The sequence below is a fragment of the Dendropsophus ebraccatus genome, chromosome 10 (genome assembly GCF_027789765.1).
Source record: "Dendropsophus ebraccatus isolate aDenEbr1 chromosome 10, aDenEbr1.pat, whole genome shotgun sequence".
Lineage (NCBI taxonomy): Eukaryota > Metazoa > Chordata > Amphibia > Anura > Hylidae > Dendropsophus > Dendropsophus ebraccatus.
Genome location: NC_091463.1, coordinates 77,776,017 through 77,794,733, shown reverse-complemented (window position 1 = coordinate 77,794,733; position 18,717 = coordinate 77,776,017). Strand labels below are relative to the sequence as shown.

The 18,717-nt window shown below is 48.1% G+C and overlaps 2 protein-coding genes across 2 annotated transcripts in view; one reads left to right on the top strand and one right to left on the bottom strand.

Moving 5' to 3' along the window:
• SPTBN4 (spectrin beta, non-erythrocytic 4) overlaps window positions 1-3,280 on the bottom strand; it is a 103,260-nt gene extending 99,980 nt beyond the window's left edge. The window contains exon 1 of the mRNA XM_069943487.1: window positions 3,158-3,280. The gene's annotated coding sequence lies outside the window, so the exon portion shown is untranslated. The remainder of the gene's footprint in view (window positions 1-3,157) is intronic.
• On the top strand, window positions 1,243-10,810 carry LOC138766132 (flavin reductase (NADPH)-like). Its single transcript, XM_069943493.1, has 4 exons — window positions 1,243-1,321; window positions 4,484-4,645; window positions 9,140-9,230; window positions 10,593-10,810. Exons 1-4 carry the CDS (start codon window positions 1,243-1,245, stop codon window positions 10,594-10,596), a joined length of 336 nt encoding a protein of 111 aa, XP_069799594.1. The 3' UTR covers window positions 10,597-10,810.
• Window positions 10,811-18,717: the final 7,907 nt, after the last annotated feature.

The following is an 18,717-nucleotide window of genomic DNA, read 5'->3' as shown; positions in this document are numbered from 1 at the left end:
AGAAGCATTCCCAGTGGGCTGCTCTGTTCATAACTCTAGCTGTACTACCCCTGTTCAGGTAGCACTGTATCTTTTATAGGCATAAATAGAAAACTGCTGCAGCAAACTGCAGGTGTCAGGACTCACTTAAGGCTCTGTTCACACATAGTAAAACTGATGGAGAGTTCCGCCGCTCACACGCCTCCTCTCTCCACGCGGAAGAATAGACATGTCAATTCTTCAATGCGGAGAGAGGAGGCACGCGAGCCTTCTATAGACTGCCAGTATGACACAGAGGCTGGTAGGATTCTGCCAGTTTTACTTAGTGCAAACGGAGCCTTAGTACTCCCCAGCGTACGCACCAAAAAATGAGGTTCTTAGAAAATCATTTGATCAAATGGAATGTACCAACTCACCATGTTACGTTGACCCTGCAGAGGGTTGGACCCTATACTTAGCTAACTGCCTCTTTTGGACTATAAGTCTACAAAACTACATTTCCCATCATACCTGGACAGCAAAGCTAAAGCTTTTGCTGTCCAGGCATGATGGGAATTAAAGCTTTGCAACAGGTGGAGGGCTGAAGGTTCCCCATCCCTGGCATACGGGATCAACTAATTTCTGTGTAAAACACCCACAGGAGCAGAGATTAGTTGATCCTGTATGCCCAGTTTTATAGATTTAGGCTGCATTCGCATGCCCCGTAAAATTGTCCGTGGTCGTGGAACCGCGACCACGGACAATTTTTAGGTACCATTTAAGTAAATTTCGCTGTGCCAAGAAGCGCACTGCGAAAAAATAGGACATGTCCTAGTACGGATGGCAGCAAGGATCACCCACCCGCTGCCGGGCAGCAGAGATGACAGGAGCGCATGATTAGAAGAAATTAGAAGAGGTTTTTATCGTGTATACGCTGGAGGGAAGTATATACGGTGAGTCTTGATACTTGCAGGATGCTGCAGCAGTTTTCTATTTCAAACTGCATAGTGTGAACAAGTGTGAGTGGAGTGCTGGCTATTCATTTCCTTTATAGACTTAGCTGAGCAGTCACGATGCACATCTGCATGTGGAGCTGATTGGCCAACTTACAGCAACTTATAACAACTCATATCAAGCGATGGTTGATTCTTTCTAGATGAGCAGCATTTCAGCAGTGAAAGAGTTAAGAGGCACCTCCCAGCAAGAGGTGCAGAGCAGCCGCTGTGTGACCAGGGTCCTATAACATGCAGGAAGAGGTTGCAAGTTTTTGTTTAGTCTATCACAATGGCTCCTAAAAATATTGTCCTCTTTGGGCCAACAGGAATGACCGGCAAAGTGACCCTGGCACGAGCCGTGGATGCAGGTAATGTATTGTTCTTATATGGCACATAGAGTAACTTCTGTATACACATCCTGACACCTATAGACAATGCACTGTACACAATGTGACACCTACAGTATAAACAATGCACCATACACAGCATGACACCTATAGACAATGCACTGTACACAGCGTAACACCTATATACACTGCATGACACCTATAGAGGATGCACTATACACTGCGTGACCCCTATAGAGGATGCACTATACACAGCGTGACCCCTATAGAGGATGCACTATACACAGCGTGACCCCTATAGAGGATGCACTATACACAGCGTGACACCAATGCAGCATGCACTATACACAGCGTGACCCCATAGAGGATGCACTATACACAGCGTGACCCCCATAGAGGATGCACTATACACAGCGTGACACCTATACAGCATGCACTATAGACAGCGTGACACCTATAGAGGATGCACTATACACAGTGTGACCCCATAGAGGATGCACTATACACAGTGTGACACCTATAGAGGATGCACTATACACAGTGTGACACCTATAGAGGATGCACTATACACAGTGTGACACCTATAGAGGATGCACTATACACAGTGTGACACCTATAGAGGATGCACCATACACAGCGTGACACCTATAGAGGATGCACTACACACAGTGTGACACCTATAGAGGATGCACTATACACTGCGTGACCCCTATAGAGGATGCACTATACACAGCGTGACCCCTATAGAGGATGCACTATACACAGCGTGACCCCTATAGAGGATGCACTATACACAGCGTGACCCCTATAGAGGATGCACTATACACAGCGTGACCCCTATAGAGGATGCACTATACACAGCGTGACACCGAGTGGGACTTAAGGGGCTATTTATCAGGGTGGTGTGGTGCCCTCCCTATCATGGAGGCACCCCGTGGCAACAGGCTAGAGATATCTGGCTATCCCATGTTTTGAGACTCGCAACTGCACTGAATCCTGTTTTGCATATTTAAATTTTTGGAGACTCTTGATTGAGTACTTCATTGGAATTTTTTTCACTGTTTTCCTTGAGTTCAGTGATTACTGTGTTTTGTTGGTCGATTTGCTATTGCCCCAACTAGCCAGAATCCTACTCCACACTGACGAGGGGCAAAAACCCCGAAACGGCTGTCTGTGGATGGAAGCCTGCCTTGGCAAGCCCTTGTCATGATCGCAATACTCGCACCTTGAGTTAGACATTGACAAAAAGGGGCCACCCTGGTGTTTCCCTATTTATGTTCCGAGTGGGACTTAAGGGGCTATTTATCAGGGTGGTGTGGTGCTCTCCCCATCATGGAGGCACCCCGTGGCAACAGGCTAGAGATATCTGGCTATCCCGTGTTTTGAGACTCGCAACCGAGGCTCCACGGACTCCTGTATTGCACCTATAGAGCATGCACTATACACAGCATGACACCTATGCAGCATGCACTATATATGGGGTAACCTATAGATGCCGCTCTGTACACAGCACAACACCTGCAGATGATGCACAGCACACAGTAAACAGTACACAATGTAGACAGCATAATACTTATACAAACTGTTCTGTACATGACACCTATATATACTGCATTGTACCCAGCAAGCCTTGGGTTGACATAAACAAAAAAGTGTTTCGATTTTTAACTCAAAATCTTCAAAGGCTGAAAACTTAAAGGACAAAGTATATATGAAAGTCACAAAAATGTCCAGCATAAAGGTAATCTGTCACTGGGTCTATATTGCCTTTGACATTGGTATAACTAGTGACAGAGACCCCGACTCCAGCACTGTGTCACTTACTTTTTCAGTAGTTGTAATAAAATCCTTGCTTACCAGCTGCCGGGCCATGTCCATCAGTCCTCGCTATGATATGCACGCTCTGTAGTCTGTGACATCCATGAGCTGCAGCTCACCTGCTGCTGATTGACAGGGTTCTGCCTATACACAGTGTAAGGAGAGCCATCACTCAGTAGTAGAGTGAATGAAAGCTGATGAGTATAAACGACTATACAGTGTGTGCGTCACTGAAAAAACTAGCACACACAGCCTGATAAACTGCCTGAGCCACCTAGTAAATAACCCTTTTACATAGTTTTTTTTTTTTTAATTGTATGGCTGCAGCTTACCTCTCCTAGAACAGAGGGGTCGGGTGGTGATTTTCTATCATGCATGAACGCTGTCTCCACTGACATCATCTATCAATGGTCGGAAGAGCCCCATAGACTTCACACCGATGGCCGCACCTGCTGCAACAGCGGGTATGGCCAATTAAAATGTACTTTAAAGATATCAGATTTGAGCCATCAGCCAACAAAAGAACATTTTCTCTTTTTTTGGATGAGTGTTGGCCCCATATTACACAATGGGATATAAGTCTGACATACAAGGTTTATATAAGATAAGGTGCCCATGCAGTATCTGGGTATAGTCTGGGTGCTGGTGCTGAGTCACGGTGATTCCAGTTTTTGTGGGAGTCAAGTTTACTATTTCTTGTTTTACACCTCCTTTAGTTTTTGTTTTTTTACGTTGTATGAGTCACAAACAGCCGCATCGTCCATTGGATGACCTCAGTGGGTGCGCACCTATTTACTGAATTCAACAATTAGGCGGCTTCTTTAGGAAACGTGAAAATTGCTGGTTATATGATTTCCATGGCGCTCTGTAGAGGAACCCAGAAGTGATGCCTCATCTCCTCCTCTGTCTTCTCTTGCACCTGCACCTCACACCAGTTCTACCAAGGTCCGATGTCTGGGGGTGGATACTACCACTCCCGGCCACTATGACAAGTTATCCCAAAACACCAGAGCCCACCAGCTGCACACAACACCTGCACCAGCATTCTCATATGTTTTACAGGCCTTTTGTTTGTTTGTTTTTAACGTAAAACGTCTGTCTTACATCCATAAAAACAAAGATGAGTGAATCGGAATGCTCTGTATTTAAATCCCGGTGACTGGAGAAGATGGATGCAACCCCAGTGCTGCATCCATCTCCGCCAGCCACCGAGATTCAAATCCTGAATGTTTGGGTTTTGCGCAAACCTGAACTTGCTGTAAGTTGGCTCATCTCTATGTGGAACCTATGAAAAAGTTTTCCTAGAACTTTTCCAGGGCAAGACTCCATGTTGCTCTTTGTATTACAGTCCTGTCTTGTCTACAGGGTACAATGTGACTGTCCTGGCATTGGACCCTGAAAACCTCCCGGCTAACGAGAAGCCTGCCCGGGTCGTTCATGGTATCGCGCTAGATAAGGAGGATGTCTCTAAGGCTGTGGAGGGACAGGACGCTGTTATTATTCTACTGGGAACATACAATGACTATGGTACTGTACTCCACTCCTTATATTCTGTATACCATATGATAGTATCTGCTTACTATATTATGTAATCATTTGCATATGGTGTTCACAATAATTTTATATCGTATACTTTACAGAATCAATCAATATATAGGATGGATAATCCCTTTAAGGGTATGATCACACGTACCGGATCCGCAGCAGATTTCTCGCTGCGAACCCGCTGCGGATCCCTGCCCAGTAAACTCTATCGGCAGACAAACTCCCAGCAGGATGCACATCCCGCTGCGAGTTTGTCAGCAGCCCGACCCGTTAACCCCCGGAGTGTATACTTCACCTGGTCCCTGCTCCGGCTTGCTTCAGGGGTTCCCGGCAGGTCCCGCTTGGCCAATCAGTGTGCTGCCCCGCCGCAGTGCACTGATTGAGACGTGAAGACACCAGGAGCCCCGAAGCAAGCTGGAGCGGGGACCAGGTGAAGTATAGGCTCCGGCGACAGGGGGGGTTAACCGGGCAGGATGTGGACAAACTCACAGTGGGATGTGCATCCTGCTGCGAGTATGTCTGCCCATAGAGTTTACTGGGCAGGGATCCGGTACGTGTAAACGTACCCTTAAGGGGTTATCCAAACATAGCTGCTTTCTTTTAGTTTTTTTGTCCTCAGTTTGGGTGTGGGCTTTGCAGCTTAGTTCATTAGAAGTGAAAGGAGCCGAACTGAAGTGAATGTACGCGGTTCCTGCATATGGCACCGTTCTATACCCAGGCACTGGTCAGGGGTGAAGCACTGGAGGCAGGCTGGCCCGCCCCGCCCCTCTATGATGTGGCTCCATTGATTCTAATGGAGCCACTTCATAGACGGTTGGGGGTTTCCTCCTACTTGGCGCGGGCCGGGCCGGCCGGCCCACCTCCAGCGCTTCACCCCAGCCGGTGCCTGGGAATAGAATGGCGCTGTATGCGGGAATCGTTTGGCGGTTCAAAAAAAGGCCTATGGCATCGGCTTCCCCGCCCCGACTCCGTTCTATCCATGTTGGAAACTTAAAGCAAATGTGCTGATGGTACATTTTATTTAAAGGAACTGTGGATGACCCCTCTAAAGGAACACTGCTTGCAGAAGTCTCCCTCATCTTACAGTACTTTCTTCTCTCTTTCAAACCTATTCCTTTTCCAACTGTAAAACTGAGATGTCACTGAAGGTTAGCCCTTAGGGCCCTATTCCACCGGTCGATTATCGTTTGCATAATCGTTAACGATTAACGATCTCAAACGACCGCTATTGTGAAAGACCTGAAAACGTTCACTCATTTCCATGGAACGATAATCGTTACTTATGATCGTAATTGCGATCTTTGGTTCTTCGCTATTTATTCGCTATTGCGTTCGTATCTATTGCAAACGACCGAACGATGTCTTATTCAATGCGAACGATTTGCAAATGTTTTGCGAACGAGCAACAATAAAAATAGGTCCAGGTCTTATAAACCGATCAACGATTTCTCGTTCGGTTGTTAATCGTTAAGTGCATTTCAACCGAACGATTATCGTTTAGATTCAAACGAATTAACAATAATCTGAACGATAATCGTCCGGTGGAATAGGGTCCTTTCTCTCACCTCGCCCAGACTCATTGAACCACTATTCCTCCTGATGGTCCTTTTACACGGGACGATTATCGTTTGTTTTTGCACGATAACAATCGAATTCGATCGATAATCGTACGTGTAAACGCTGCAAACAATCAAACAACGAGTGAGAAATCGTTCATTTTGATCTTTCAACATGTTCTTAAATCATCGTTGATCGTTCGAAAAAAATTCGCAGATCGTTCAGTGTAAACATTCTTTCAACGATTTCCCCTATGTGTGAGATAGGCTTAAGCGATCGCAAAATGATTATTCCGTACGATGTATCGTTCCATCTAAACGCTGATCGTTATTAAAAAAAAAACATCGTCCATTCAAAATCGTTAATCGTGCGATCGGGCGAATTATCGCTCTGTGTAAAAGTACCATGACACGCACGCTCAGCTCGTTTGAGTATGCATATTTATTTTAATCGAAGCAGAGGCTTTTGCCGCTGCTAAACAACTGGAGCTGTAGCTTTCTTTCTACCAACGTCCGCTGTCTTCCCCCTAGTAAAAGTAGTTTTTAGGATGGCAGACTTGAATGAAGATCAACTGGATTTAGAAAGTTATATAGGTTTGTAATTTACTTCAATTTAAAAATCTCCAGTCTTGCAGTACTTATCAGCTGCTGTATTCCCTGCAGGAAGTGGTGTTTTCTTTTCAGTCACAGTGCTCTCTGCTGCCACCTCTGTCCTTGTCAGGAACTGTCCAGAGCAGTTGCAAATTCCTATAGAAAACATCTCCTGCTCTGGACATTGCCTTTCTAGGACAGAGGTGGCAGCAGAGAGCACTGTGTCAGGCTGAAAAGAATACACCACTTCCTGCAGGAAATACAGAAGCTGATAAGTGTGGGATGACCTGAGATTTTTAAATAGAAGTAAATTACACATCTGTATCACTTTCTAAAACCAGTAGTTTTGAAAGAAAAAGATTTTCGCTGAAGTACCCCTTTAAGTCTTACTTAAAGTGCATCTACCTTAGCACTTTTATTATCAATAAGGCCTAATTCTAGATTTTCACCCTATTCACTACCTTGCTTAGTATAAGTTCACATTATAAAAGCATCATAACCATGAAAAGTTTCTTATTGGACACTACTGCTTACATTACATGACTATTACATTGATCTGCTCTCTCCACAGAAACTTGCTAAAGCTTCCAAACTGCTTTGCCCAACAGGATAAAAAGGTCTTGTCATTGAGGACACTGAAGAATATGTGTATAAAGGTCACCGTGTTTTGTCCAAGGTTGTGCGCACTCTGCCCCCTAGTGGTGCATTGTAAGAACCACCTCTAAGATTATATAATGCGTCTTCTTGGTCTCCCTCAGACCTCCTGTATTTGAGTATTGTTGAGGCTGCTTTTTACCTGTATTCACTCGCAATCCTCTCTAATTATAGGGCTATAAAATGTAGCCGAGTTCAGCTCCGTCTTCCTTTTATAGGACGGTCAGATTCAGTGTCATGTGCTATCTTATATAATGTCCATTAGAGGGAGCCAGTGACCAGTTTCTAATCTGCTACATAGGGTTGGTATTGCTATAGTAATCTAAAGTGCATAGAGGCCAGAAAAACATCCCAACATTTTTCCAGGTTTTCAAACTCATTGTTGAAGTCGCTTGCACTATATGTATACGTCAGCATCTTGTTGAAGTGGGATGGCAACATACACATGACCCCAATCACTTTAACTAGTCGCTATCTTCCGACCATTTCCCACAAATTCTGTATATACGTTTATACCAGAACTCAAAGGCGTGGTGGGCCGTGGGTTTGAGGCCAGTAAATACTGTATACCTATATGTGCGGGAAATGGCCTAAATGTAGTCACTAGTTGACTCATTTATGTTCGGGCCTATAAAAAAAGCATTTTTTTACCATTTCATGTGCCTTCTCCATCTTTACTTCTACAGCTCCATATGTTTTATTCCAGCACAGCTGCATCCATGGGTTTTATTACTGTAACTGGGTCATGTGATCACTGACCTGACCCACAGAAAATCAGAGTGTGTCCTGGGGCAGCTGACTTCCTGTGAGCTACAGGATGACCCCTCCCCACCCAGATGTATCTGTATTCTGCTTTTGCTAGGTGTGAGAGGATATATAGCAATTATACACCTCTCCTGTGTTTTTTCTCTTTTTTTGCTATGATTTTCCCCAAACTGTCACTCCTGCCGGGCTGCCCCTGTTCTCGTGAATATTGGGGTGGCTCTCTGCAGTGACGTCACTCAGGCCCTCGTCAATCAAAGCGCTAATGAATAATCACGAGGAGGGTCAGATGGGTGCTCTGAGGGTGATAGGTGGTTTAGTGCCCTGGGGGTGGGACTACTAAATATTCATCTAGCGCTCACTAGTGACGTCACTAGAGGGCACCACCTCAATATTCATGGTGGGGGCGGATCAGTGCACTGAGGGTGATAATACTACTTCTACCTGAGGCTGAAGGTCAGATAATTACCATTCTCCGTGTCCCCGGTGCTATGGAAACATAACAGCAGGTTAGAGTTAGTTTCCCTTTAAAGTGAAGGGCTGTGTGCTAATACATGTAAGTATACACCTGCATCCTATGGTGAGAATACTGACATATACGTGTACTGTAACTGCATATCATGATGTGAATGTGTTGTAGGGATACAGTTAACTAGCAAAAATATGTGCCCATTAACAATTTTTTTGATAGTCACCCAAAATTGCATGATGATTTTGACCCAAAACCTAAATCTTTTGTACATAAGGCATTTGAGTTATGGTTGTGCCAATATCCTAGAGCCGAACTTTTCATACGGAGCTCATGCAGAGCCCAGGCCTTGTGATAGATGAGGAGACTGTTACAGACTTTCTATTGGGGTCCAGTGGTATCAAATGAAGTCTTTCCTATAGCAAGTTCTTAATCGATCCACAGGGCCAACCACATTGCTGTCAGAGGGAACCCAAAATATTGTAGAGGCAATGAAAGAGCATGGCGTTCGAAAAAGTGGTGGGCTGCCTATCATGTAAGTGGTGGGGGAATGTATGTGTGCGTTTTAAAAAAAAAAAATTTGTGCTTCATGTTTCCGAATTATGAAAAAATACATTTTGACTTAGGGCCCATTTACACTACGGATTCAGCGGAGAGATTCTGCCGGGAATCACTCTGCACTGAATCCCACCTGCTATGTCTTTGAATGGGAGGGCTCGCGCGCCTCTGCTCTACGCTCAAAGAATTGACATGTCAATTCTTTGAGCAGAGAGCGGAGGCGCGCGAGCCCTCCGAATCCGTAGTGTGAACGAACCCTTAAAGGGAAGCTATCAGCAGGTTAGAAGTATCTTACCTTTATCCTCAGTGCCGTTTCTGAGATATTATGAGTTTATTTTCTGTGCTAAGTCATTTTGGTGCACTTGAAGGGGGGGACTACCACTCACCGTCACTTATTATTAGCATTGGGATTAAACTCCTAATATAAAGGAAACGGATGAAAGTAAGAAAATTACCTTCATCCTCAGTACCCTGCGCGCCATAGGGATATATCCACAGGTTAGATACATCTAATTCTATTCTCTACAGTCTGACACAGTGCTCTCTGCTGCCACCTCTGTCTGTGACAGGAACTATCCAGAGCAGTAGCAAATACCCATAGAAAACCTCTACTGCTCTCCAGACTGGAAAAAATACCACTTTTCGCAGGACATACAGCAGCTGATAAGTACTCAAGATTTTAAAAAAAAAATAAATTACAAATCTGTGGCACTTTCTGGCACCAGTTGATTTGAAAAAAAACTAAGATTTTAGTGAACAACCACTTTAAGTGCTCTAAGTTTAAAGGGGTTATCCAGCGCTACAAAAACATAGCTACTTTTCCCCCACTCTTGTCTCCAGTTCAGGTGTGGTTTGCAATTAAGCTCCATTTACTTCAATGGAACTGAGTCTGAAACCCCTCCCAATCTAGAGACAAGAGAGGGGGAAAAGTGGCCATGTTTTTGTAGCACTGGATAACCCCTTTAAGGTTTTGGTCATCAAAGTCCATAGAGGACTGTGACAGGTCTGCTATATCTGATTACATGGTTTTAGTAACAGGGGAAGCTGCGGGCAACCACCTATAGTATTACACAGCAGCCACAGGAGTAAATGGGCGATCATGTAGACTACAGTCGTGCTAAGTGGATTGCTGGAGCCTGTGAGCTGATCAGCCGATCACGAAGGTCTTTATGAGATTTGCATCTGTAGTAGTTGGGATTTTTTTTTTTGTATGACTCAATGAATTGCACGGATAGGACATGATTACTTCTGGGCTCTTTAGTATCAGTATGAAAAATGATGCCGTGATAGTCTTTATCTATAAAGTTCTGCTACTTGTCCATGTTCTGTACCATTACAGTTAATAAACCTTACACTGGCGATTACACCGTGAGGGTTGAGGCGCGTGGAGGGGATGTGATTTCCGTCCAAGACCTTAGCGACTTCTTCCTTCGCTGTCTGAACACATCCGAGTACGATGGGAAAAAAGTCACTGTGTTCCGGGATTAGCGATAAGTGCTCCCTCTGCTGGTGGGGGATCCAACAACATTTCTATAAGAAGAGGCAAGATAATAAACATACAGCATGTAGTAGGAATGTAATTGGCACATGTGGTATGTGGCGGGCATGTTAGTGGTACATGCAGTATATATCCATTGTGGAATATGTCTACTGTTTGATGGTATGTTTGCAGTGTAAGTCCTCATACGGCGATTAGCAAGTATATAGTACAGGATATATCATCAGTCTCTGATCGTAAGGGTGCAGATATCCAGTGAGGCGCTGTCTAGTTTTCATTCTATCACCCAGGATAAACTTTCCAACCATCTATGTAACCTCTACAACTTCTTTACTGCAAAGCATCCTCCACTTCATAAGAAGCCACATGATGTAGGTCTGCAATAAATCAGTCAGCCGGAAGCACTTCACCAACACATTGCTTGTCTTCTGACCACAGTGGCTGATGTTCCACAACTACACTTGTCTATATTTTGCGGCAGGGTAAAGAAGAAGGATGCCAGCTCTTTCTTGCCGGTGCCTTGCTTAGTCTGGCCTCTCCCCATTGACCTGTCTGGCACAGGTGACCCCACCAGGAGTATTACTCCCACCAGCTTAGCTCAGTGGATCACCAAGGCACGCAAGCTCCCTCACCACGTCAAGGTGAAGGCACCATGAGGGAGCCCCTCCACCCTAACCCGATTACCTATCCCAACCCTTAATTTACCTAACGCTAAGGCAAAGAGTCCACTTCGGGCCTAGGTTCAGGGAACCTCCTCTGTGCCGTACCCGTGCTGTGTAATCCTTGGTCTGGAGCACCATTAGCACTGCCCTGCCACCAGAACGCTGAACCAGCCCGGTTCTTTCTAATGATAATCAATAGAGTGGGCGGGCCGGATCATTGCTCTGGGGGTAGGGCAGTAATCCTAACTGTGCTCCGGATCGAGGATTACACTGCTAACAGCGGAGGAACAGTGAAGAGGAGGAAGGTAACAGACACACCATCGTCCTCAGCACCCTGTGTGCAATAAGAGGCTATCAGGAGCTTAGATTCGTCTAACCTGTTGATAGTTCCCCTTTAAAGAGAAACTATTAGGGGGTTAGTCGAATCTATCCTGCTTACAGCTCCCTCGTGCATTTGGAGCTGAGGATGAAGGAAAGCCTCATATCTTGATCCTCTGCACAGTTTCTGTGCAGTTAGTACTGTGGTGTCCCACCACAGGTGCTGTTGTATGTGTACCCCAGTAAGTTGTGCACTCAGGTAAAAGTGGAAGATGAAATACCTTAGTTTCCCCACTAAGTGTCCCCACTGTCTTTACATTTTATGTGCACAGTTGAAGCAAAAGGGTTAATTTTTTTGTCATGTGTTCATGTGCTGACCACTAACAGGTGCTCTTTCTATCTATCCTATCCTCTTCTTTCTCTCTCTTACCCACACTCTGCCCACTCTGGGATTAGAAAAAGCCCCTGTTGGAGGAATTAATCTGGTGGGGGGAAGTGAGTCAGTCTTGGACAAGTTCCCGGTGAGAGAGGACACACAGAGAGGAGTTTCTGCAGAAGCTAAAACAGGGCCTGGCTCCGGCCAGGACGCCTGGCAGGGACCAGAGACAGATGCAGAGAGAGATTTCTTTTATACAAGCCACTACTACAGTTATGCAGTGCTAAGTCCAAGTAGGGGAGAGAAGCCACCTAGGTTCATCCTAGCCCACGCCAGGAACCTCTCAAAAATGTGCAAGGAGATCTCCTAAGAGTAAGAGGAATCGAATCCAGAAGGACAAAGCTACCAAAAGTAAAGGTCTACTTATCCTACTGCGCAGTGCAGGGCAACCAGGTAAACTTGGAAGTCTGCAACACCCAGATAACCGACGACTGGGGTTCTTGCTACCCACCTAGAATGGGTTCTATGATACTAAGGGGCAGAAGGTGGTCAGACTTAGTCTAAACATGAGTATGAGTTCTTTATTTCTCATTCAGTTTCGGCAGAGTACAAGATCTACATTGGGCTTCTCTGGCAACTCCTCTCCTCTTCTCTCTACCTCTACAAAGCACTTCTACCAAGCACCCATTTCTAAAAAGCACTAAGCTTATTCTATTGTCAGAAACCAAGTTATATCAAGATTTGCATCTGTATAGAGTGTACTGTTCCCTGGCAATTCCGTTCAGTAAACTGTTCTTTTTTGTATACGAAACGCACAGGAGGGTCTCCTCTGTTTGCACCTGCACCCATACACACTACCGTCTACCATGGGTTATTTTTTCCCTGTGGGTGGCGGTACCGACATCCTGGGTGGGTCAACTACCACTCCAGGTTGCCTTGACAAGTGGCCAAGGGACCCACAACAAGCTCGGAGGTTACCGACCAGTTGGGGACATAAACCAGCCAAACAGGTATCAACATCACACCTGTGTGCTACTACAGTACTGGCGCAGGGCTGTTTCTAGAGGTGGGCGGGCCGGGCGACCGCTCAGGGTGCCGACAGCTGGTGTCCCCCCCCCCCCCCCCCGGACTCCACTTAGCTGCGTGCACTTCCGGCCGGCCGGCTGCCTGCTAGCTCGCTCGCCCTCTCACCTGCCCCTCTGCCCCATCACCTGGCAATACTGCGCTCCGCACCGGACCGCCCGTAGCTCCGCCCCCGGACCGCCTGGACCTCTGCCTCCGGACCACTCCTCGCAGGCTGGAGAAGAGGAGAGAGGAACCCCTATGTCAGAATAAGGTGAGTATAATGTTTTTTGTGTGTGGGTGTGTGTGTGTGTTTGGCAATGCAGGGGGAGCAGAGGGGATTATTACTATTGGGGGGGGACAGCAGAGGGGGGATTATTACAATGGGGACAGCACTGGGGGGATTACAGGGGGTGGTCACCCAGCTTTCCCAGCATCCTGTATGTCAGTATAATGGCAGTCACCAAGCTTTCCCAGCATCCTCTATGTCAGTATAATGGAGGTCACACAGCTTTCCCAGCATCCTGTATGTCAGTGTAATGAAGGTCACCCAGCTTTCCCAGCATCCTGTATGTCAGTGTGTAATGGAGGTCACACAGCTTTCCCAGCATCCTGTATGTCAGTGTGTAATGGAGGTCACACAGCTTTCCCAGCATCCTGTATGTCAGTGTAATGGAGGTCACCCAGCTTTCCCAGTATCCTGTATTTCAGTGTAATGGAGGTGACACAGCTCTCCCGGCATACTGTATGTCAGTGTAATGGAGGTCACCCAGCTCTCCCAGTATCCTGTATGTCAGTGTAATGGAGGTCACCCATCTTTCCCAGTATCCTGTATGTCAGTGTAATGGAGGTCACACAGCTTTCCCAGCATCCTGTATGTCAGTGTAATGGAGGTCACACAGCTTTCCCAGTATCCTGTATGTCAGTGTATAAAAGAGGTCACCCAGCTCTCCCAGCATCCTGTATGTCAGTGTAATGGAGGTCACACCTTGCAGACTTTACTGCACCAAGCAGCAGAATTACTATAGTTTAGGAGCCTATAGGAGGGAAAAGGGAAGGAAGTTGCTGGATAAGTGCGGAGCCTGAGATGTTTGGTAGGTTCTGAGGAGACGAATTGTAGCTGCAAGAAATCATCATGGTGGTCTGGTTAGAGAGGAAAAGGAAAAGGGAAAGGGTGCCGCAGATCAAAGAAAACAGCACCTGTGAGTCCCTGTATGATGATTCGGTATAAGGTTGAACATTATCTCTTAGGGGTGCAACCCTGCTCTATGCCATAATACACACACTGCTTCTTGCTAATAACCCGAATCCTGATAAACCCCCCCTTCCTTCTCCAGGACTGAATTGAGTGTGTGTGTGGGGGGGGGGGGTGCTTTTATCAAGATTCGCCCTGTTGCCAAAATGATCTAGAAACTGCCCTGTACTGGCGTCACGACAAACAACATAACATCACTGGCTGAGTACCACAGTACATTAATCCAACATATAGTAAGGCTGTTTGGAGCACTGGGGGTGTTGCCACTGCACCCAAAGCACTGATGCGGCCCACCCCGCTGATCAGTAAGGGTGATCTGGCTGAGGGCAGATCAGGACTCTGGGGGTGCGGTGAGGGGGGAGTGCAACGCAGAACAGATTGAATATAAAGGGAGGGAGATTTATAAAACTTTCCTTGTTGCACATAGTTACTAATCACCCCCCAGCTTTCACTATTCGAGAGCTTAGTACAAGGGCTGGGATTGGTTGCTATAGGCAACATGGAGGGTTTGTATTTGTATTTTTACCTACAATAAATAAATTGGGGCAGATTGATGAAACCGCTGCTCATTGCCCATAGCAACCAATCACTATGCAGCTTACTTGTATTAAGTTCTTCAGAAATGAGAGCTGTGATCAGTTGCTATGGACAACGAGGGGAGCATTGCTTTTAAACAGTTATATAAATGTATATTTTTTTTGTAGAAGACGCTGAGGTGACATGTTGCTCTGTGATGTGGAGGATAGAGGATGTGTGGATCTCTATATAAACCAATATTTAACCCCTTCACATCAACAATATGTAGATATACGTTCCTGCTGCACATACCCCGTGCAGTAGGAATGTATATATACGTTCCTGACTGATGTGTGCGGGACTGCTGCAGTGAGAGTGGTCCCGCACACATCAGTGTCCGGGGAGCTGAGGATAATGACAGGCAGCTGCGATCCCGCAGCTGCTTGTCTTTAACCGCTTAAACCCCGCGATCTATAGCGGTCGCAGGGTTTAAGGTACTCAGTGACAGGACAAGCTCCAGTCACTGACTGACCAGGATAGCTGCGGGGGTCCCGATCGCATTTACCGATGGGCGGGGGTAAGCCACTTACCTCCGTCCTGTTGGATGGGTGATCTATGTATAGAGTCTGCTCTCAGGCTCTATGCATAGATCGCCGATAACACAGATCTATGCAATGCTATGGCATAGCATAGATCAGTATATACAATCTAATGATTGCATGTTTTAAAGAGTTTAAAAAAAACCAAAAACTTATAAACCCCCTCTAAGTAAAAGTTTAAAATACCCTCTTGCCTATTATAAAAATAAAAATATATTTTTTTTTAAATAAACATATTATATATCGAAGTGTGTGGAATTGTCCAATCTATTAAAATATAACATTTTTGTTCCTGCACGGTGAATGGTGTAAACCATGGGTCTCAAACTCAATTTACCCGGGGGCCGCTGGAGGTAGAGTCTGGGTGAGGCTGGGCCGCATCAGGGTTTCCACAAGAAGGGGACTGGAGGGTGACACAGGGGACTGGGGGGTGACACAGGGGACTGGGGGGTGAAACAGGGGACTGGGGGGAGCTGGCGGGTGACACAGGGGACTGGGGGAAGGAGAGGGTGACACAGGGGACTTGGGGGAGCTGGGGGGTGAAATAGGGGACTGGGGGGAGCTGGGGGGTGAAATAGGGGACTGGGGGGAGCTGGGGGGTGAAACAGGGGACTGGGGGGAGCTGGAGGGTGACACAGGGGACTGGGGGGAGCTGGAGGGTGACACAGGGGACTGGGGGGAGCTGGAGGGTGACGCAGGGGGTGACAGAGGGGACTGGGGGTCTCTGAGAGGGGACTGGGGGTCTCTGAGAGGGGACTGGGGGTGACACAGGGGACTGGGGGAAGGAGAGGGTGACACAGGGGACTTGGGGGAGCTGGGGGGTGACACAGGGGACTGGGGGAAGGAGAGGGTGACACAGCGGACTGGAGGGAGCTGGAGGGTGACACAGGGGACTGGGGGGAGCTGGAGGGTGACACAGGGGACTGGGGGGAGCTGGAGGGTGACACAGGGGACTGGGGGGAGCTGGAGGGTGACGCAGGGGGCGACAGAGGGGACTGGGGGTCTCTGAGAGGGGACTGGGGGTGACATGGGACTGGGAGGAGCAGGGGGGTGACACAGGGGACTGGGGGAGCAGATGGTGACACAGGGGACTGAGGGGAGCAGGGGGGTGACACAGGGGACTGGGGGTCTCTGAGAGGGGACTGGGGGTGACACAGGGGACTGGGGGTCTCAGAGGGGACTGTGGGGAGCAGGGGGTGACACAGGGGACTGGGGGGAGCAGGGGGTGACACAGGGGACTGGGGGAGCAGGGGGTGACACAGGGGGCTGGGGGTCTCTGAGAGGGGACTGGGGGTGACACAGGGGACTGGGGGTGACACAGGGGACTGGGGGAGCAGAGGGTGACACAGGGGACTGGGGGTCTCTGAGAGGGGACTGGGGGTGACACAGGGGACTGGGGGTGACACAGGTTACTGGGAGTCTCTGAGAGGGGAGCAGGGGGGTGACACAGGGGACTGGGGGTCTCTGAGAGGGGACTGGGGGTGACACAGGGGACTGGGGGTGACACAGGGGACTGGGGGAGCAGGGGGTGACACAGGGGACTGGGGGTCTCTGAGAGGGGACTGGGGGTGACACAGGGGACTGGGGGTGACACAGGGGACTGGGAGTCTCTGAGAGGGGAGCAGGGGGGTGACACAGGGGACTGGGGGTCTCTGAGAGGGGACTGGGGGTGACAAAGGGGACTGGGGGTCTCAGAGGGGACTGGGGGGAGCAGGGGGTGACACAGGGGACTGGGGGGGGGGTGACACAGGGGACTGGGGGTCTCTGAGAGGGGACTGGGGGGAGCTGGGGGTCACTGAGAGGGGATTGGGGGGAGCTGGGCATACACCCCTCCTCCTCCTCCTCTCACCCCCAGCACAGGCGCTCTCCTCTCAGCCGCACATGCAGCTCCTCGATCTCTGGAGGAGGAGGCCGCGGGGACTGCAGGGTGAGGTGATCGCATCGCTGCAAGCCCTGGGGCTGTAAAGCAGGATTGGGGGTCTGCACTGCATTCCCCGATCCTGCTGAACAGCCCCAGGACTTGCAGCGTTGCGATCACCTTGCAGTCCCTGCGGCCTCCTCCTCCAGAGACCGGGGAGCTGCATGTGCGGCAGGGACGCTAGGGGGCGGAGGCTCTGCTAGGCGGCTGTAGGCGGCTGTAGGCGCCTCCCACCCCCACCACCACCGCCCACCTCTCCGTCGTCTTCGGGAGGCTGGCAGTACAGCTGCAACCGTCGCTGATGCCGGCCCCCCTTGGCCGCGTCATCAGCTGCTCAGGCGCGATTGGCTGAGCATAAAGTTAAGCTCAGCCAATCGCGGCTGAGCAGCTGATGAGGGCCGCACTTTCAGGGAAGATACCATTGAGGTGGGGGCCGCAAACTAGTGTCCCGAGGGCCGCGAGTTTGAGACCCCTGGTGTAAACGGAAAAAAAAACATCAGGATTGCTTATTTCTTTAAATAATATCAGAAAAAAAATTAATAAAAAGCTATCAAAATTTTTCTGTTACACCAATATGATATTAATAAAAACTAGAGATCATGGCGCAAAAAATGACACCCCAACCAGCTCTGTAGGTGGAAAAATAAAAGCGCTATGGCTCTTAGAAGGCGTCACCAGGGTCTTATTATGAGGTCTTTATTATACTGGGGTCCTGCATCTGCAGTCTGTATTATGCTGGGGGGCCTGATACTGGGGTCTGTATTATGTTGGGGGCTTGATACCAGGGGGTCTGTGTTATAATGGGGGCCTGATACAGGGGTCTGTATTATGCTGGGGGCTTGATACCAGGGGGTCTGTGTTTTACTGGGGGCCTGATACAGGGGTCTGTATTATGTTGGGGGCTTGATACAAGGGGTCTGTGTTATACTGTGGGCCTACATCTGCAGTCTGTATTATGCTGGGGGCCTGATACTGGGGTCTGTATTATGCTGGGGGCCTTATAATGGGGTCAATAAAATATTGTGAGCTTGATACTAGGGACCACATTCTGGGGTCTGAATTATGCAAGTCTAACGAGGAATAAAATAATCTTCCCTGCTGTACTCTTCCCTACTCTTTCTACAGATCAGCCAGGGCCTGAACACACAAAGCCAGAACGATAAATACTTGAGGTTTTCTTTTGTGACCGGTACGCTTCAAGCTCCTACACTGAGATGTAATAAGACCCTATGCCCGAGCCATCAGGGCACATACATGTCA

What these genes read in the sequence shown, in the direction of transcription:
- LOC138766132 (XM_069943493.1), top strand. Translation starts at nt 1,243, where the DNA reads ATGGCTCCTAAAAATATTGTCCTCTTTGGGCCAACAGGAATGACCGGC. An exon ending in GGCACGAGCCGTGGATGCAG is followed by an intron (nt 1,322 to 4,483) that starts GTAATGTATTGT and finishes TCTTGTCTACAG; the next exon opens with GGTACAATGTGACTGTCCTG. An exon ending in GGGAACATACAATGACTATG is followed by an intron (nt 4,646 to 9,139) that starts GTACTGTACTCC and finishes ATCGATCCACAG; the next exon opens with GGCCAACCACATTGCTGTCA.